The sequence below is a fragment of the Cervus elaphus genome, chromosome X, assembly GCF_910594005.1.
Source record: "Cervus elaphus chromosome X, mCerEla1.1, whole genome shotgun sequence".
Lineage (NCBI taxonomy): Eukaryota > Metazoa > Chordata > Mammalia > Artiodactyla > Cervidae > Cervus > Cervus elaphus.
Genome location: NC_057848.1, coordinates 97,738,005 through 97,760,614, shown reverse-complemented (window position 1 = coordinate 97,760,614; position 22,610 = coordinate 97,738,005). Strand labels below are relative to the sequence as shown.

Below are 22,610 nucleotides of genomic sequence, written 5' to 3'. Positions count from 1 at the left end.
AGGGTAGGACATATTTATTACATTTGTTTCCCAAATCAGCATTTTGTTTATTGCATTGGGCCAGGAAAACACATTACATGACTCAGTGATCTTGTCTGCATGAGGAACAGCTAAAGCCGAATTTAGTAGTCTCTAAAGTATGGCAATATGTGCAAGTTAATCGCTGACTCTCATTTAAAAGCATAGGAAACATTTTTTCTAGTTTTATTGAGGTAGCTGACAAAATTTGTATGTTTTTAAATAATCATTTTATTTATCTATTTGTTTGGCTGGTCTTTGTTGCTGTGCATGGGCTTTCTCTACTTGCGATGATGAGTGGGGGCTACTTACTAGTTGCAGTGTGCTGGCTTCTCATTGCGGTGGCTTCTCTTGTTGCAGAGCTGGGCTGTAGGGCACAGGATCTTCAGTAGTTGATGCACGTGGTCTCTGTAGTCACAGTTCCCATTCTCTAGACCACAGGCTCAATATTTGTGGCACACAGGCTTAGTTGCTTTTTGGCATGTAGAATCTTCCTAGACCAGGGATCAAACTCATGTCTCCTGTGGATTCTTCACTACTGAGCCACCATGGAAGCCCAATTTGTGCGTTTTTAAGGTGTACAATCATTTTACATTTATTAAACTATAGAAAATGTTTTATTGACCTTTTGGAATTTTGACTATATGGCAACTACTTTGATTGAATGGTACTGTTTCTGAACAAATTCAGAAATGTAGAAGTCATGTTTTATTTTGAATGTCAAAAATAAAGTATATGTATTTAACTCATGGTCCCTAAGGTCCTGGAGTTATAACTAGTTTTAGGCAGTATTGTAAAATACATTCTTAAACAACTGACAAGACAAATGAGAAATTTTCAAAAGTCAAGGTAAACTCCTAATTTTCTAATAAATTTTAAAATCCTTAATAAAAGGACAGTTAGCTCATGGATATTTATATATTTATTGGATAATTCTAATAAGAATGTTTCAGAATTTGGTAAATTCAAAATCTATTTTGAATAATCTATGAAACTTAAGCTATAGAAAATTTAAATTATTTTTTCTTAACTTAGCATAATTATGTACATATGGTGGCAGTCAAAAAAGTTCTGTTGAGTTCAGAAAGTTTTATAGTTAAAGAAGGAGGATCTCTGGTGAAAGGGAAAAAAGTCCTCCAATATAAAGCCCACTAGATTAAGGAAGTATGCATTATCATTGACTTGGTATGTATGAGTATATTCTACTTTAAGAAAATGTAATTTCAAAACAGGTTGGGTAAGTGAGCTATAAAACAAAAACAAATAGTTCTGACAATTAAGTGACAGACACAGGAGTAGGTGAAAAATGCTCTCTTTCCTTCACTGCCACCTCCTTTCCTCAGCAACCTCAGATATATATTTGCATCTGTGGTTTATTTAAAAAATCTTTCTATAGATCTTTAAGCAGGAAAGCAGTTGCCTTTCAAAAACAATGAAAGACATGAAAGGAATCTTAATAAAAAGGCTATTAGGAGAGATTTTGAAGGGGTGATGAACTGACCATATATATTTGTAGTGGATATTAGAGGGAGATTCCTGTTTCTGTACTACTAAGAAATGCAATAAGGCTCAAAATAGCCAAATTACATTACTGACAGTTTTTTTTTCCCCCAGCTTATCATTTTAAATTTCATTGTTCTTAAAGGGTATAGGAGCACTGGGAACTATTATACTGTTAGAAAGAATGGTTATTTTGTTAACTAAGATGATTACATGGGTTTTTATCAATCTCTTTTGTATGTTTAACTTATTTTGTGCAGATGTGTGTATGACTGTATATGTGTATGTGTCTGAGTGTGTGTGTGTGTGTGTGTGTGTGTGTGTGTGTGTGCATAACCCTTTTGGGGAAGATGTAAGATAGTTCAGTATTGCTTCAGAAATAAGTATATAGTGAGCTGTGTGATTAATGGCTCTATGTTTAGGAAATTAAGGCATAGCATTGATACTGGCTTACTTTTATCATCCTGTTGGCCTGATAAAAATGAGAGAAAAAAATTAGAAAGGATTCTTTTCCCTAAAAAGTATTGGCATACCCAATGGGATGGGAAAGAAGACTCTTGAGAGAAAGGGAAAAGACACAATATTCCTGAGTCATTTTTTGAAATTGGTATGACCCGAGGCCATTTTCTTCAACATAAATCTATAATGATATTTCCTTGCCTTCATACATAGAAAAGCCCTAAACCACATGACATTTAGCATTATTCTTTACTCAGTGGGGATTAGACCAGAAATGTAATAACATTATTCATATATTTAAAACACTATCTGATAGCAATTCAGGCTTTCCTACTTTCTTTGTGTCTTCCCTGCTGGTGTTTTATTGTGTGTAACCTATTTAAAATTTCTGCAGAATTTAAGAAGATTTTTTTTGTAAAATATAATAAAGCCTTGATTAATTGGAAACTAACTAACCAGAACTCTCAATTAACCAGTTTTATTTATTTATTTTTTGCTACACTCTCCTTTTAGAAGGAAGAGGCAAATGACAAGAAAACAAGCTGTTAACAGGTATTTATGTGTTTATTTTTTAAAAATCAACTTCCTGGGAATGCCCTGGATCCTGTACAGATTCAGCCCAACTTCGATAACTTTGTTCCCTGTACTATACTTACTAAGGTAGGAAAGTAGAACTGTTTAAAATTTTTGGCAGCAAATATTGAATATTGCTTAATCCTTAATTAATAATAAAATCCAAACACCTGATTAGAACCCATCTATCTATTTGAGGGTTTTAGTTAATTGGGGTCTTCACAGTTTCACTATTGCCAGTTAATGATCATTCATATATACTGTATTAACTGAGAGTGGATCCCAGGATCACACAGGTGGGAGATGACTTCCACCATAGAAAGCATCTCCTTTCCTGGGAACTAAAGCAGAAGCTAGAGAAAGCCTACAAAGTTGATGGGGGTTGAGTAAGTTCACTGACATAAAAATAATGTCACCTATGTAAAATAATGGGAAAGTAATTCACCTGCCCTGTGGCTCTGAAATGCTTAGGAAGGTACATTCACTTTTGCAGGGCAGCACAGGCTATTAAGTGTGCTATAGCAAGAATGCAAAAAAACCAAAACAAACAAACAAACCAAAAAACAACCCAGGCATTCTAATCTCCTGGAATCTTTCTAAGCATTAAGCACAGATATATATGCTGTAGGCATGATACTAGTTCTAAAATATTTGAAATTGTTTTTACTCTAAAAATACATTTTTAAAGTATTTGAAACTCTTAAGATTTATACTTCATATATATGACAATTTCAGCTAAGTTGCAACCAGAGACACCATATTGCTCCAGGCTTCATACCTTTTAGGTTGTAATGGAAAAAAAGAATGGGTGGTTAACAGAGATGTAAGGGACAAGGAGGGCAACCCATGATTCTAAAGTACATTTTGATATTGCCTGCCAGTAACACCCCCTCTTCAGTTTAAGTCACCCTTTGGTGAATTTTGCCCCCTTCCTTCAGGGCTGCTCATGATGCATGTTTTATCTGTATTTTTTTCTACAAGGAAAATGTCATAGGGTTGTTGGAAAGATGGGGGCCATATCATGTGATTTGTCCTGGGTTTTCAACATGGAAAATGAAAATCATCAGAGTGGTGTTTCAAATATCTGGGGTATTTTCTGTACTGAATGTTACTTTTAAATATCATGCACACTAAAGAATATCCAAGTGACCTGAAGCAGTGGATGTGCCTCCTTAAGTGCTAAACTTATTTTTAAACTCTAACTTCAGTGTTAGGGAGACTAGAGCTCATTAGATTTAATTAATGAATGATTTTAACTGAAAAAGTTTAAATGGATTGAGCTTTGAGGTTAAGTTTGGGATATTGAAAATAAGTGTTTTTGATTTTATATAAATGCAATTGAATTCAGGCATTGAAATTGACTTTTTAAAAGTAAAATGACATGCAAATTAATGTCAACTTTTTTCTCTAAATTAAACAAAACATTTTATAACTGTATAGATTTACTTCTAGATTAATCAGAATACACATTACATATGCAGATATATGAATCAGAACACACATTATATATGCAGTTTTTCATTTGCTGTAATCTGAGAAAAACTGTGAAATGTTTTTGAAAGCGTATGTACTGATGCAGAAACTACAGAGAAACAGGAGACTTGCAAATTCTAATACCTACCAAAGCAAGGATGGTAGCATAAATGAAAGGCCAAAAGCAATAGGGAGTGGTGGGGGCTGTGGTGACCAGGAGAGCATATATTCTTTCCAAGGTAGGTTTAGTTGCTCGGTCGTGTCTGATTCTTGCAATCCCATGGACTGTAGCCCACTAGGCTCCTCTGTCCATGGGATTCTCCAGGCAAGAATACTGGAGTGGGTTGCCATTTCCTTCTCCAAAGGTGGCAGCTATTACTCAACTCAGCTGATTGCTACCAGAATGGGAATTCAGGCTCAGTGTTGTTAGTATCTGACTGTTTAAGAGAAGCTGGGAATCCAGAATTTTATATGAAATTCTCCAATTGTTAAATGTTGGTAACAAAGTCAATAAAGACCAAAATAACAAACAAACAAACAAAAAAACAATACTATGCAGGGAAAGCAAAACCCATCTGTGGTCTGAATTTAGCCTATGGACTTAGTTTGCAACCTTTAGTTTAAATTGTAGGTCCTCTGTGATTTAAAAAAAAAAAAATCACAGTATGTTATAAATGCACCCAAAGGTCTTGATGATGGAAAATTCATATAAAGTATATAAATAATAAGTGGAGTGCTTGTAAATAATTCTCCTGATATTAAAAATTGTGGTTATACACTTTGTGACATTTTTCTTACAATATAGAAATAGACAAGATAGTTTTACCTCAATGTGGTTTGAAAACTAAGATAAAATCATGAATTTTTGTTTTCATGTTTATCAACGCAATGCAGCATGAAAGATCATTTCTTCTATGTCCAAAAGAGAATATTTAGGTATAGGTTCTGTCATATAATTAAGGGTACTATATAAAGCCCTATTTATGGTGCTTTAATAGGAAGAAAGCCATGTGTTATTTTAAATTGGCTTGCCTTTAAACAAATTCCCAATTTTATCTAGTGAAATTCCTTTGTTTTTACAAATGGTTAAAATAAGAAATAAAAGAAATGTAAGTAGTTAACACAACAAAACTTTATTTGAACTTTTGATAGGCATTGGCAAAGATAAAACAAAAGCTGGTCACTTGAGAATTTACTAAGAAGTAGCTTGGACTGATCTGGACTTTGCTTGTTTTTCCTGTCTTGCCCTGGACCTTAGCACATAATCCCACTGTTATACATTGCTTTTGACATCTGTATACCCCTTCATCACTGGCAATCCAAAAGAATATTTGTCTAAAAAGGAAACAATTAAGTTCCAATCTCTCTAGGAAAAAAGAAATCAAGAGAAAAGAAAAATACCCACTGCTAAACTTGCTTTAACAACCCCTATCATCTATACAATAAATCCTTAGTCAGGATGGTAAATTAACATTGTCATTTTTGATGAGAAACTTAGAAGAATTTTAAAAAAGAGAAAAGTGAAAAAGAAAGAAAAGAATGCCAAATGTCAAATCTTAACTAAAAAATCCCCACCTTTCACCTGTTGACATATTATTCTACTTGCAGATTTAATACAGACACATATGAAAGATGAGAAACTGTTGGCCAACTGGTCAACACATATGACACCGTGTAAAATAGCTGATGTTTATTTACTTAAATAAAATTTGGGTGGACAGTGCTGCCCTTTCTAGATCAGCAGATAGTTTTGATCACAAGTAAGCTGTTGTGTGATACAGATGAACTATGTTTAAATATAGTAATGAATTAAAACCGCTCCCTAAAATCCTTAACAAGTGGAGATTCTTAGTTAATTGGTTAGTCTTCAAAGGTAGAGAATCTAAGAAATAAGTGACTTTTTGATGCATTTGACCAATGTAGACATAGAAATAAGTTTATTCAGGATACATTTTGATGAACTAGTTTTTTTTTTTTTTTTTTTTTTGCCAGAACATTATAGTATCTAACAGTTTTCAAACATGATACCCCTGGTGATTTTTCATGTATTAGTTCATTTAATCATCATGACAGCCCAATAAAACAAGGGCTATTATTGTGATCCTTGTTTTGCAGATCATGACACTGAGGTACAATGAAGGTTAGTGATTTATCTGAGGCCCCACAGCCTATAAATACTGAGCTAGCATTTGAATCAAGGCTGTTTGATTTCAAAGTTCATATATGTTGGATCAATATATTTTATAACCTGACAACTAGAATCAGACTAATTACCCAAACACCTAATTTCATTATATGTGTGTATATGTATATATGTATATTTTTTTTAGTTGCTCAGTCATGTCTGACTCTTTGTGACCCCATGGACTGCAACACTCCAGGCTTCCCTGTACTTCACTATTTTCTGGAGTTTGCTCAAAAAAAGCATCCTTCTTTATGGTTCATCTCTCACATCCATATATGACTGCTGAAAAAACTCTATGGACCTTTGTCAGCAAAGTAATATCTCTGCTTTTTACTATGCTGTCTAGGTTTATCATAGCTTTTCTTCCAAGGAGCAAGTGTCTTTTAATTGTATGGCTGCAGTCACCATCTGCAGTGATTTTGGAGCCCAAGAAAATAAAGTCTCTCACTGTTTCCATTGTTTCCCCATCTATTTCCCATGGGGCCACCCACTTACATACTTACCGTACATTCAGAGGAGGTCATGAAGCTGAAATATATTGTGTACTATAGCATTAAAAATATTATAATAATGTTTGAAATTATTGTTTTGTTCCACTGTCCTAAAATCAGGAACTACAGTTTTACCATACCAGTCTCAGGATAGCCAATATAGTTTTCAGTTTAGTTCAGTCACTCAATTGTGTCCAGCTTTTTGCAACCCCATGGACTGCAGCATGCCAGGCTTCCCTGTCCATTATCAACTCCCAGAACTTGCTCAAAATCATGTCCATCGAGTCGGTGATGCCATCCAACCATCTCGTCCTCTGTCATCCCCATCTCCTCCTACCTTCAATCTTTCCCAGCATCAGGGTCTTTTCCAGTGAATCAGCTCTTCGGATGAGGTGGCTGAAGTATTGGAGCTTCAGCTTCAGCATCAGTCCTTCCAATGAAAATTCAGGACTGATTTCCTTTAGGATTGATTGGTTTGATCTCCTTGCAGTCCAATGGACTCTGAAGAGTCTTCTCCAACACCACAGTTCAAAAGCATCAGTTCTTTGGCAGTCTGCTTTCTTTATGGTCCAACTCTCACATCCATACATGACTACTTTTATTTATTATTATTTTTTTTTTATTAGTTGGAGGCTAATTACTTCACAACATTTCAGTGGGTTTTGTCATACATTGATATGAATCAGCCATAGATTTACACGTATTCCCCATCCCGATCCCCCCTCCACCTCCCCCTCCACCCGATTCCTCTGGGTCTTCCCAGTGCACCAGGCCTGAGCACTTGTCTCATGCATCCCACCTGGGCTGGTGATCTGTTTCACCATAGATAGTATACATGCTGTTCTTTTGAAATATCCCACCGTCACATTCTCCCACAGAGTTCAAAAGTCTGTTCTGTATTTCTGTGTCTCTTTTTCTGTTTTGCATATAGTGTTATCGTTACCATCTTTCTAAATTCCATATATATGTGTTAGTATGCTGTAATGTTCTTTATCTTTCTGGCTTACTTCACTCTGTATAAGGGGCTCCAGTTTCATCCATCTCATTAGGACTGATTCAAATGAATTCTTTTTAACGGCTGAGTAATATTCCATGGTGTATATGAATCTTTGTAGGTGACTGGGCTACGGAGAACACTCTGGGAACATGACTACTTTTAGAGGGACCAAAAATATATTTGCTGAACTTAAAATAAATGTTTGTAAAAAAAAATCAGACAACACCTATAAAAGGAGATTCAATTAGGTTGACAGAATTTTCAAAATAAACCTTGGTTAGCTTTTTTTTTTTTCTTTAAACAGTACTGTAATGAACATCATGTTTTCTTGTGCCCATGTTGGAGAATTTCTCTGGTGTATAAGTCGTAAGTGAGATTTTTGACCTGTGGACTTTAATTTAATTTGTTACTGCCAAATTGCTCTTTAAAGCTGGTCTGGTTTACCCTCCCACTAACATTATATAAGAGTTCCTATTTCCCAACATTCTTGCAAATGTTGTAGGTATTTTTTTTTAAACAAATATTTCTTTGAAGAAAAAATGATTGTTTTTTTATTGATTCTCTTCCATGCTTATACATTACAGATGAAACATTGATTCTGATCACTTAGTGCACATAACAATGTTTACTGACACTATTTTTGTCACTGTTTTTCATTTAAAATATATGAGGTTCTGATAAGCATACAAATAGTATGTAAAATTTTGAAAACAATTTTCCAGGTTACAAAGCACTTTCTCATAAAGCCTCATTTGATGAGATTGTGTGGTGTAGCAGGAAGAGCTCTGGAAAATTTCAAGTCAAAAGTTCATGGCCTTAACAACCCTGAAAATCACTCTGTGGCTTGGGACCTCAGTTGCTACATCTGTAAAATTAGGATGTTTGACTAAGCAATCTCTTAGAAACAAACTATAACCTTTGATCTATGATACATGTCACCCCCTTTCCTTGAACCCCAATTTGCTTATTGTGCATAAAGCATAAAGACAAAATTGAATTTTATCAATTTGTAAAACTGTTGTAACACTTTCTCACTTATTTAAGATCATGAGTTTATCCTCTTTATCTTGTGTGTCTCTTAATTCAAGGACAATTGGGGATGTGGGTGGGATAGAAGAGGGAAGTGGGTGTTCAGCATTAGAAGGACTAGACTGTCATAACACACCATCTTGAATTAATCTTCAATGTTGCATACTCTGAAGCATCATATTACAAATGCTGAAAATGCAATCAAAGTTCCACCACTGTTTATTGTGGCTTTTTGTTTCTTTTCAAACTCACTTTATGCAGATTTCAGATTCAAAGAAGAGACTATTCAGTATTTGCAGCTCACTTAAGATTTGTTTCTAGCAGTGCTTTTATGGTGCTGCACACAGCTACTTAAAGTGTTGAGAGGACTCAGGTTGATTATTTTGTATTTCTATTTGGATAGAGGGGGAGTAAGTAATTGGATTTTGCATTTGGAGAGTCTTTTCATTAGGAAGATCTGGATCTTTAACCTGAGGTTTAACAAAGAGTTTTCAGGATTTCTTAGATTCTATGTGTACCAGAAAGAACACTCAGAAGCATAACTATCTAATATTATGAGATTAAAATATAAAATGGAGAGACTTGAAACTGATCTTATTTAAACTCCTGGAATTGCAAATATACCATAAAACACACAGACTCACACGCTCAAATACAAGTATATATACTATCTCAAGCACAGAATACCCAGAATACCTATTATTTCCAATGACTTTTAAAAAGGAAACTTTTTATCTATGAGAATATTGAACATAGTTATGTTTTTAGTGAAGCTTCTACTTATGAAAGTTTGCAGTTCTGGCAAACAGAATCTAAATCCGTCAATCTCTGGTGATGAAGACATTTTTAGACCTCTCTTTTTATGAATAGTCCTGAGAAAAATGTTTGACTGTTGCATCCCTAGGAAGTGAACTGACCTCCTACAGAGTTTCAACATCAGATATTTCAAGAAAATTGTGGTTCACACACTTTGTTCAAATGACCTCCAGATTAATACAGATCACATGTGTATCCTTCATTGTCCAAATGTGACAATCAGCCTAGAAAATCCTGCATAAGTTGCCTTTGAGTGTTTTTACCCATTTTGGTGTATTTGTGAACTGACCCTTGGGCCCATATTTAAGAACTTCCATGGCTAATTTTTGCTAATTGGCATCCTGCTCTACAGTTTAAGCATACTCTGAAAACCACTGTTTTGCTTACTGTGTTACTTCCACTAGTTCAGTGAAGAAGAACTTGTGCCAAGTTAATCTAGATTATTTTTTCCCTGATCATACCTATCCTAAGTGGAGATGTATTTGAGAGAGATGTAATCAAATAATGTAACTTTTTCAATAAGCACTAAGTAAATCACTCAAAACAGAGATATCCCCACACCTTTTAGCTAGTTTCTGTAGGTCAGAGAATTTTCAAGACAGCACATCTTGGGTGTAAAAAAAAAAAAAAAGTAACAGAGAAGACTGTTAGGAAATTACCACTCTGCTTTTTTTGAGAAAATAAAAATCATGTATTTTTATTTATAAAAACAAGAAAGGAGGAAATATAAGCATTGCTCTTTTGTCTTTTCACCCACATTTCTAAAAAGGATTGTTTGCATTTGTGATGTCAATTGATCTTTACAAAACCATTTGAAGTGAAGTGTTAGTTGCTCAGTCATGTCTGAGTCTGCAATCCCATAGACTATAGCCCCTCAGGCTCCTCTGTCCAAGGAATTCTCCAGGCCATACTGGAGTGGGTAGCCATTCCCTTCTCCAGGGGCTCTTGCTGACCCAGGGATGGAACTTGGGTCTCCTGCATTGCAGGTGAATTCTTTACTATCTGAGCCACCAGGGAAGCTTCACAAAACCATTTACAGTTGTTCTATTGCTACTCCTTACTCTGTGCAGACGCTTTTATTAGCCTGAAGGAAGCCTTGGCAAACATTTATCTTTTATCCACAAAACACCAAAATCATAGACACTTTTGTCTTAACCTATGTCTCCAAGAATACCTAGATGCTTTGCCATGGATGGCATTTAGATAATAATACTATAATATTAGTATAAAAAGATTCCTTTTTGCTATTATTGAAAATCCAGTTTGAACCTTGAGCAAGGAATTTGCATGATGTTTCCTTGGGATTACCTACATTCTTGTCCACTGTGACCTTGTCATTTTGCTCACAGTTGGAAATTTAATGCAGAGTGACTAAGATAATGTTGTTTACACAGACTTTAAGTAGAGTGATGTTATAGTCAAGCCAGTGTCACATCACCCAAAGTGAAGGAAGACTTAATTGCCATAATCCCATAAAAAAAAAAAAATTCTTGGCTATGTGTAGCATAATAATGTAATGTTCTGCATGTTACATTTAATAACGTGATGGTACAATACATTAGGTTTCAGGCTATGTGTCTCTTTAATATAAAGGAAAGGACAGTGGATTTATAGAAGGAAAACAGACTTGTAAGTAAGATACTTGTCTCTGTTCAGGTGAAGTCTGTCCTTTTTTTTTTTTTTTTTTTTAATAGTTAGAAGAGTTGCCTAGTGATGTGAAAATGAAAGGATTGCTAAAATATCCATAAATCTAGACAGCAGTGAGAAAGGTGACAGACCATGAATTTCTCTGGAGGGTGCTGGGTAGATTTAGCTAAATGACTGAGACAGGATAAAGAGGAAAGGGTGATAACCACTTATTATTGTGAAATGGGGAACATATCATTAATTTACAAAGAAAGTGGTACTTTTCTAAAATTCTATAGCCCTATTCTTAAAAGTTTGTCAGTGTAACTAATTAGTTGCTAAAATGGAGTTGATTCTAAGACCCAGTATGAATGCATTTGAAAAGGCGGTGCATTGTCTCTAAATTGGTAGGGTTTGTAATACATCTTGATGAATGCTATGAAATAATGTTCAGAAATGGGACTATTATGCCAAAATGGTCGTTCTTTGGTTTGTAGTTCTTGAAGGAATTATGTTCCATGGCAACGTGCTCAACAGTCCTGCAGATATGTGTGAAGTGCCTTAAAGACATGCCCTGCTTTCTATTTTTCATAACACCCGAGTTTTCAGTACAAAAAATACCCTTGCTCAAAGGGTTCACCTCCTCCCAGTATATTAGGACTTCAAAGATCTGTTGTTACTTTGGATTATTATTGGGAATTTTTGTTTTTTAACTAATTATAATGTTCAAAACTAATTATAATGTTCAAAAATTCAGCCATAAAATGTAAAACAGTGTCTTAATAAATCCACTAGAAAACTAAGATGTTAAAATTATATGTAGCTCAATCAATAGATTCATGTAAAGTGATAGCTCATAATTCATGATACAAAGTGATAGATCATCTAATATGTAGTGTTATAGATTTTAAAAAATATGTAAATTATGTGAAAACATATAAAATATTCAAGCCTACTAATAATAGCAGCCATGCTTTGATTTGTTACAATTAGAGGAATTTAAAACATTTCAAACTGATTCATCATTACCAAAGGTTCTCCTTATAGACAGTATATATATATATATATAATGTATATATATATATATATATAATTCATTGATTTTTATTTGATGGAGGTCAGATGATTTGGACATTTTCATTTAAAATGGCTATTTCGGCCAGGACATGGAAGCAACCTAGATGTCCATCAGCAGATGAATGGATAAGAAAACTGTGGTACATTTGCACATGGAATATTACTCAGCCATTAAAAAGAATACATTTGAATCAGTTCTAATGATGTGGATGAAAGTGGAGCCTATTATAAAGAGTGAAGTAAGTCAGAAAGAAAAACACCAATATAGTATACTAATGCATATATATGGAATTTAGAAAGATGGTAGCTATAACCCTATATGCGAGACAGCAAAAGAGACACAGATGTATAGAACAGTCTTTTGGACTCTGTGGGAGAGGGCGAGGGTGGGATGATTTGGGAGAATGACATTGAAACATGTATATTATCATATGTGAAATGGATCACCAGTCCAGGTTCAATGCATGAGAAGGGGTGCTTGGGGCTGGGGCACTGGGATGACCCAGAGGGATGGATGGGGAGGGAGGTGGGAGGGGAGTTCAAGATGGGGAACACATGTACACCCGTGATGGATCCATGTCAGTGTATGGCAAAACCACTACAATATTGTAAAGTAATTACCTCCAATTAAAATAAATAAATTTATATTAAAAAATAAAATGGCTATTTCTAGCTAAGTAGTATGTTTCTGCAATATAGTCAACAGAGCTGTATGCTTATGCTGCTTTAAATTGAAATTAACCTAAATAACAAAAATAGTTATTTTATATTCTTTATTCTGTAAGCATTTTACAAAAATCCATTAAATTACATTGGTATAATTTATATTGCATCAATATATTGATATATATACATATATATCAATATATTGATATATTATATTGATGTTGATGTATCTAATATTAAGTATAAAAAAGTTAGTGGTTTTTACCAGATCTGAAAGAGACACATGCACCCCAATGTTCATCGCAGCACTGTTTATAATAGCCAGGACATGGAAGCAACCTAGATGCCCATCAGCAGATGAATGGATAAGGAAGCTGTGGTACATATACACCATGGAATTTTACTCAGCCATTAAAAAGAATTCATTTGAACCAGTCCTAATGAGATGGATGAAACTGGAACCCCTTATACAGAGTGAAGTAAGCCAGAAAGATAAAGAACATTACAGCATACTAACGCATATATATGGAATTTAGAAAGATGGTAACGATAACCCTATATGCAAAACAGAAAAAGAGACACAGAAATACAGAACAGACTTTTGAACTCTGTGGGAGAAGGTGAGGGTGGGATGTTTCAAAAGAACAGCATGTATACTATCTATGGTGAAACAGATCACCAGCCCAGGTGGGATGCATGAGACAAGTGCTCCGGCCTGGTGCACTGGGAAGACCCAGAGGAATCGGGTGGAGAGGGAGATGGGAGGGGGGATCGGGATGGGGAATAAGTGTAAATCTATGGCTGATTCATATCAATGAAAAATAAAAAAAAAAAAAAAGAAAAAAAAAAAGTTAGTGGTTTTTATTGTTTGTTTACTTGTGGCAATAAAGCTCCCACTATATTCAGAACATTACATGAAGGGAATTGGTGACATCTGTTTGAAGCAGCCCATTAAAAAATTGTATATACATATTTTACTTTTCAGTTGCATTATAAACAAATAGTTCTTTCCTTAATTCGTGTTTGTCCAACTCTCCCTCTTCAAAAATCACTCCTTGTGGTTTTGGGGACTAAGTTAGAGATTCATGTGGAGATAAAGCAGTTTTTAATAAAGTTGAGCTTGGCACCAAAATGGTTAGAGATGATGGTTTTTCATTTTAATTAAGTTTTTCTTTTAAAATAGTTTTTAATTTACAGAAAAATTGTAAAGGTAGAACAAGAGACTTGCCAATAATAGGGTACAAGACCCTGTATCCAGTTTCCTCATTGCTAATATCTTAATGAATCAATTGTCACAATTAGTGAACCAGTATTGATATACTATTGTTCAATTTATGGTTTATTTAGACTTCTTCAATGTCCCCTAATGTCCTTTTCCTATTCTAGGATGTAAAGTGAAAGTTGCTCAGTCATGTCCAACTCTTTGCCACCCCATGGACTATATAGTCCATGGAATTCTCCAGGCCAGAATACTGGAGTGGGTAGCCTTTCCCTTCTCCAGGAGATCTTCCCAACCCAGGGATCGAACCCAGGTCTCCCGCATTGCAGGTGGATTCTATACCAGCTGAGCCACAAGGGAAGCCCAAGATGTAAGATACCACCTTATGTTTAGTCATCATGTCTCCTTAGACTCTTCTTGCCTTTTGCTAGTTTTTCAGACTTTCCTTGTTTTTGATGACCTTAACCATTTTGAGAAGTACAGGTCAGGTATTGTGGAATGCCCCTCAATGGGAGTTTGTCTGATGTTTTTCTCATTGTTAAATTATGTCTTTGGAAAGAAGACCTCAGCAGTAATGTGCCATTTTCAACACTTCAAAGATACATACTATCATTATGACTTATCATTGTTGAGGTTGACTTGATCACCTGGCTCCTGTAGTGTTTACTAAGGTTCTCCCCTATATAAAGTTATTTTTTTCCTTTTCCCTGTCTATGCTGTACTCTTTTGAAGTTTTTTGGAAGGAAGTCACTATGTGCAGCCCACAGTTAAGGAGCAGGGAGTTATTTATGCTTCACGTTCATAAGGGCAACACATTTGCAGAAATTATTTGGAATTCTTTTGCAAGGGAGATTTGCCTCTTATTATTTATTCACTCATCTTTTTCACTATGGTCTCATAGGTACTTAATTTATATTTCGGCTTGTGATCCAATACAACATTATTCATTTTATTCCTTAAATTTTTCCAGCTTTCAATATTGGGTGCTGTTTCACCTGGCTGCCATGTACTTTCTACATGTCCCTGTCACTGTATATTTTTCTGAGCACTTCTTTACATTCTAGCACTATAAGATGCCCCAAGCTCATTTTGTATATTTGCTGCTCTAGTCCCAGAATCAGCCATGAGGGGAAAGTTTGATTAGGGGAAGATTTGATCTTCTCAATCCTGAGTAAGTGTTAGACGTGGCTAAAAAAGAAGGTCAGGGGAACTCTCCAGTTCCATTTTCTTGTTGATACCCTAAATTTTCCATCATCTTGGCAATGTACATAGACCTCATTATCTTACCACATGTATCTCTTCATTTCTTTCATAATATCTAGTAATTTCATACTACATCCATGATATCTAGAATATATCATAGTCTTCTATAGTCACACCCATCCATGGTCATGCATAGATTTTAAAAGGTACCGTGCACCTCTCCAGCATACATGTCCTTTCTGTAAAACACCCTCCTCCCTCCTGCCGCCTGTATCCAATATACTAAATTTATCATTAGTTCCTGAGTCACTGTGGATCCCTTTTTTCCTCAGAGAGAGTTTTGGGTCAAATAAGTTCAGGAAATATGATGTTAAATAAAAATAAGCAAGTTCATATGTCACAGGTCTTCTCAGGGCTTGTAATTCATTAATTTGCTCTATGAATCTATAAGATGTAATATACACAATTTCTCAGTATTTTGACTAAAAAAACTTTGGTTTAGAAAACTGGTATCCCATGAAATACACTTTTGAAAATACTGTTATAGTGGTAGGAGTGCTTAGTTTGTAGTCAGAAATCTTGTGTTTAATCCGTCACTGTAAATAACTAGCTCTCTGATCACAAACTAACCACTTAACATCTCTTAAGTCTTTGTTTTCTTGTTGATCAGATGGACCTGTGGATGTTTCTCACAAGATTGCCGTGTCTCACAAAATTTAATCATCTCTGTGAAGGTGGGGACCATGCCTTTGTTTTGCTGACCTCTGTTATCTCCAGTATCCAGCAAATTTTCCTACATTTAGTCTTCAAATCCAATAAATATTTATTGAGCAATTGAATGTTACTATCATTTACATTATTTTCTATTTATCTCATAGCACTGTATAGCACTTATGACATTTTGTAAGTTGTCTCGGAAATGAGGAGTCTATGCAAAAAAAAAAGACAGGATGTAGGCACAGTTGAAGTGGCTATACCTGTGAAGAAAAAAACAAACAAACAAACTTTATTTCAGTATTTGTTTTACTGAGCATGTACTTCCAGCCAATGACTGGCTGCATTCAGATTAGTTTTCATTGTTTCAAGGTGACCAAATTTCCTCTTGAAATAAGGGCACTGGAGCTTTCACTTAAACACTGTGGTGATATAAAATTCCTGCTTCTGAGTCATTGAGCTGGTGGTAGAAGAGGAGCATCTGTGAGTACGGGCTGTCTGAAGGCCTTCTGAGCCCTAAAGTGTTGAGGCTACAGCTGCTGGGTTAAGAAGCAGTTGGAAGCACTTTGTCACTCCTTCTTGTGCAACCAAAGGAGACCCACTAAAGGATTTTTACTTTCTTTGGATGTATAATCCGTGTTGATTAACAGGAGTTATGGGGTGAAACTGTCATGGGAGTGGCAGGGCAGGCCCTGTTAAGCTATATATTTTGGTAAGAATAGTATTGTTCAGATAGTAACAGGGACAGGGCCCTCAAGTCATCTGTTCTGCCTAATCCCCCACAAAACAGCACATTCTGTAGGTATTTTCAGAGGCGAACATTTTAAGTTGCAGCTTCTCCTTTTTAGGGAATCAACTGGATCATGTGTATTATATTTGATTTTGAAAAAATTATCAGCCTCTCTAGAAATGCTAGGTGATTATTTGAAGTCTAGGAAGAACCCATTTAGCTTTGGAAATTGTGAAAGTATTTTAATCAAGTTCTAGATTTGTTGATTAGTTAGGAAAACAATAGACAAGATCAGTGCAGGGTTCTTTCCTTTCTTAATATTTAAATCAAAATAATGCACACTAGCAAAGTTTTTTTTTTTTTTTTTGTCATGTGATTTATGAATGCTGAAAAAATAACTTTAGTTAAAAAAAATCTATATAGGATAATGGTATCCTGTTATTTTCACAAGTGTTAGTCAGACATGAAAATTCTCCAAAGATAGTTTAATAATTTGTAGCACTGCTCTTATTTACTCTCTTAAATAGAAATACTTGCCCATATCTCCTTCCCCATCAAAAGATGAAGTCTGTACTTTAAAGCCTGTATAAAATGTGTGTGAGTGGAGAACGGAGGACATAATATTAGATTATACAGTACTATGACTATATTGCCTGATGGATTTTTAATTTTTTCCCCTGAATCTACTACTTTCTTTCAAAAGATGGATTTCCCAGAGTTTCAGCTGGTACCTTCACTAAATTAATCATTGCAGATTTTAACCAATTTTACTAGTCATTTAGCTGAATAGATTGTGGGACAAGACATTCTTTCACATGTTCTTTTGAAAATTTTGCAACTTTTTTTACATAAAATGCGATAGTCTTCTTTAATATAAGCATTTATAGGAAAGAATTAAAGCAAACATTTCAACCTTAATCCAGAAATTACCTTTCAGAATCTTTCCTTGCACTTTAAAAATTCATTGAGTTTTTTTGAATTTATGGTGGCACAGCTAGATTCCAACAACTGTAAAAATAGTTAAATAAAGTTGGAAATTTTGTAAACAAGTAAAGTTATTATTCATTCTGTACCACACTACAGATGTGGGAGGACATGTTAAATGATAAATTAGGCATGAACTGTTTTAATCTGTAAACTGAACATGTTAGCAAATGGCTTGCGTTTGTAATTAGTATTTACGGTTGTTGGAGAGTGTTTCTTTTAAAACAGTGACAGGAAATTGATAAGTTTTGGTTGTCATAGCAACCAAAAGAGTTCCATTGCTTCTATATTAGCCTATTATGCTATATACCCATGTTTAGATACATTTATGAACTATGAACTACTCAATAATGCAAAAGAGGTTGGGATGCGGACATGCCAAACTGACAAAAGTCCAAATGAATGCTTCAACGGTTGTCATGACATTTCTTTTACAAAGCAAATGATGTCCGGAAAAAATTCTGAAAACTAGATGAAAATGCAAATCCTTTTATGACAGTATGTGGCTGTCACGTTTATAATAACAGACAATAATTGATGATTTATGAGATGAAGCCATGGCAACAAAGTCTTTCATCACTGGCACCCCTAGGTTACTTTTATATCAGGGCTTGCGGGTACCTGTGAAAAGTTTCCAACATGACATACAAGAAAGTCTACTCCTCTCTTAATCCATTAGATCTCATTTAATGCAGGGTAGAATTGTGGTAGAGATTTTTAAATCATCTGACAAAGTGAAAGCTGGCAGTATCTTTGGTTAAAAAGAAAAACTATTAAACTAGTAAGCACGTTCAGTAGCTGAAAATGGACGAATTTGTTTCTGTCACTTAACCATTCAAAGAAAATCTGTAATGCTGCTCTTTTTGAGAGAAATCTGTTAGGTTGTTTAAAGTTATGGTAACTGATAATATCCTTATATAGGGAGGTGGGAGAAGGAGAAAGAGTGGTGTGCATTGAACTTGCTTTGAACTCAGAAACCCTACATGCAAGACAGAAAAAGAGACACAGATGTATAGAACAGACTTTTGGACTCTATGAGAGAAGGCGAGGGTGGGATGATCTGAGAGAACAGCAACGAAACATGTATATTATCAAGTGTGAAACAGATCACCAGTCCAGGTTGGATGCATGAGACAAGTGCTCGGGGCTGGGGCACTGGGATGACCCAGAGGGATGGGATGGGGAGGGAGGTGGGGGGGGGTTCAGGATGGGGGACACATGAAAGGTGATTTTTTAATTTGGTTTTAATGTTGAAGTTTTTCTAAAGTGGAATAAATATACAATTGTATATTCAAGGATGACTTGAATGTGTTTGGTCGACTGAGGAAAAATATGTTACCATTACTTGGGATCATCTATAAGATTTTCTATTGTAGGTGATTTAAGATATTGGAAATGTAGTGAACCTTTTCCTTTGTTTTATTGTCAATTTATCAAAAGTGAAGTTATTCAATATTTGGACCTGTAGAAAGTTTCCTTGATTTTTCTGCCACCTATTTGATTGAAACAAAGGACTAGATAAGATAATCATTTTGAGATCCTTTCAGTGGGATCAGTCAGTGAGTCAGTTCAGTCGCTCAGTCGTGTCCGACTCTTTGCGACCCCATGGACTGCAGCATGCCAGGCCTCCCTGTCCATCACCAACTCCCAGAGTTTATTCAAAGTCATGTCCATTGAGTTGGTCCATCCAACCATCTCATTGTCTGTCGTACCCTTCTCCTCCCACTTTCAATCTTTCCCAGCATCAGGGTCTTTTCCAATGAGTCAGTTCTTTGTATCAGGTGGCCAAAGTATTGGGGTTTCAGCTTCAGCATCAGTCCTTCCAATGAATATTAAGGACTGATTTCCGTTAGGACGGATTGGTTGGATCTCCTTGCAGTCCAATGGACTCTCAAGAGTCTTCTCCAACACCACAGTTCAAAAGCATCACTTTTTGGTGCTCAGCTTACTTTATAATCCAGTTTCCCCTCAGTCGGTCTCTCCCATCAGGAAGCTTCCATAAGCCTCTTATCCTTTTCAATGAGAGGGCAAACAGACTGAAAACTACAATCACAGAAAAAGAAACAATCTAATCACATGGACCACAGCCTTGTCTAACTCAATAAAACTATGAGCCATGCCATGTAGGGCCACCCAAGACGGACGGGTCACGGTGGAGATTTCTGACAAAACATGGTCCACTGGAAAAGGGAATAGCAAGCCACTTCAGTATTCTTGCCTTGAGAACCCCATGAACAGTATGAAAAGGCAAAAAGATAGGACACTGAAAAAAGAACTCCCCAGGTCGGTAGGTGCCCAATATGCTACTGGAGATCAGTGGAGAAATAACTCCAGAAAGAATGAAGAGACAAAGCCAAAGCAAAAACAACATCCAGTCGTAGATGTGACTGGTGATGGAAGTAAAGTCCAATGCTGTAAAAAGCAATATTGCATAGGAACCTGGAATGTTAGATCCATGAATCAAGGCAAATTGGAAGTGGTCAAACAGGAGATAGCAAGAGTGAACATTGACATTTTAGGAATCAGCAAACTAAAATGGACTGGAATGGGTGAATTTAACTCAGATGACCATTATATCTACTACTGTGGGCAAGAATCCCTTAGAAGAAATGGAGTAGCTCTCATAGTCAACAAAGGAGTCAGAGGGATCAGTCTATGATTTATAAGGAGTTGTAGAAACATCAAGAATTGGAGATATGCAATGCAAAATATACTGAAACTATCTAACTTTAAATGACAGGTATATAATAAGCATGCATATCAAAATTAATGAAGCTTTTATACATCAGGCTTTAAAAGTATGAATGTAAGGAATTCTCCAAATACTTCTTCTCTAATTTAAACCTTTCTAAGGATAAAAATACATAGTACTCATTTCATTCAGAGGATCAGATAAGCCAAGTATATTGAGTAAGATCTTTGGTATCTATTCATTAATATGTTTTATTTATACCTTTCCCACAAGGCTTTGGAAGGGATATAAAATCCTTAATTAACTGACTGTCCTCAGAGATAGTAATTTTGCTCCCTGTTAATTAGTTAAAGTTGAGTTTACCATTCATTGTAATATTGATTTGCCTCAGTTTATATAAGAAAATAAGTTAATTTTGATTGTCAGTTTTTTTCCAGATGGTGGAGAAATCACAAGAGAACATGTTTTTCATTAAAATGACACCTATTTTTGGATCAAGATTTTACTCAGTGATTTGGAATATATCAACACATAAGATATAGAACACATTGTCTCTATTTTCTAGGATTTTATAACTTAATTGACCAAGATACTAACTATAAGCATGAATCAACCAGAAAATAAATCCAAAATACTAAATTGAGAAAGTGTAATGTTGTATTATATATAGATCAGAGGTATAAGAAATAAAACTGTTTGTGATAAGGGAACAAGTCTGAAATGGTTTCATAGAGGATAATAAGTTAGGAAGTAAGACTATTTCAACTTAGACCTTAAATGAATTTGGGAGATTTGAATTGTTGGGAAAGTGCTACTCTAGGTTTTAAGAACCCACATGAACAAAGTCACAGAGATACACATAATCATGGCATATGATAGGAACATTGTAAAACTCTACCAGACTTACACTGAAGGGATAGCACTGGGGAACAGTGAGAATAGCACTTTGATATTGAATAGTCATCTTATTTGTTTCTCTACCTCTATTTTTTACTGATCTCAAGAATTACTCTGTCCTCCACACTGCTGCACACTACTCCCCCTGACACTAGAATAAAGTCCAAGTACCTTAACATGACTTTCAAGGCTTTTATATCAGTGGTTCTCATCTGGAGGTGATTTTTCTCAGATTTGGTGATGTTGGTGATATTTTCCAGTTGTCACACAGAGGGGTGATGCTTGTGGCATCTAGTGGGGAGAAGCCAGGAATGCTGATAAAATTCTGTTATGCCCAAAAGTGAAAGTGAAAGTCACTCAGTCATGTCTGACTCTTTGCGACCCCATGGACTATATAGTCCATGGAATTCTCCGGGCCAACACACTGGAGTGAGTAGCTTATCCCTTCTCCAGAGGGTCTTCCCAACCCAGGAATGGAACGGGGATCTCCTGCATTGCAGGTGGATTCTTTACCAACTGAGCTATCAGGGAAGCCCCTGTGGGGGATGAAGAGGAAAAAGTAAATCTGAGAGAGACTGCAAAGGGAGAATTTTCCTAGATTCTTAAATGATTTGAAGTGGATTGTAACAGGAGGGTCAAAGACGATTTCTACAAACCAGGTAGGCTGAGGGACTAGAAACAGAAATGGGGGAGTTAGGAAGGAAGCTTAATCCTGAGGAGTCAGATAATGAGAATATACTTTCATTGACTTACTGATATCTATATATAGCAGGAAAAGTATTTCAGTCTGAGTGAACTTACTAGCTCTGTGATCATCTAACCTCAGTTTATTTATCTGTAAAATGGGGAAAGTATGATTACCTGCCTAATTGGGTGATTGTAAGGATTACATGGGCTCAGTGGTAAAGAATCCCCTGCCAATGCAGGAGACACAGGTTTGATCCCTGGGTCGGGAAGATCCCCTGGAGAAAGGAAAGGCTACCCTCTCCAGTATTCTTGCCTGGAGAATTCCATGGACAGAGGATCCTGGTGAGCTATAGTTCATATGGTCACAAAGAGTCAGACACAACTTAGTGATGAAACAACAACAAGTATTCAGTTCAGTTCAGTTCAGTCGCTTAGTCATGTCCGACTCTTTGTGACCCCATGAACCACAGCACATCAGGCCTCCCTGCCCATCACCAACTCCTGGAGTCTACCCAAACCCATGTTTATTGAGTCGGTGATGCCATCCAACCATCTCATCCTCTGTCACCCCCTT

The 22,610-nt window shown here is 35.8% G+C and overlaps 1 protein-coding gene across 1 annotated transcript in view; it reads left to right on the top strand.

Annotated features, from left to right (window-relative positions):
* The window catches only part of DACH2 (dachshund family transcription factor 2), a 798,949-nt gene that overhangs the window by 179,126 nt on the left and 597,213 nt on the right, over window positions 1-22,610 (top strand). Inside the window, exon 2 of the mRNA XM_043897104.1 lies at window positions 2,491-2,529. Coding sequence (XP_043753039.1) covers window positions 2,491-2,529 — 39 coding nt within the window. The remainder of the gene's footprint in view (window positions 1-2,490; window positions 2,530-22,610) is intronic.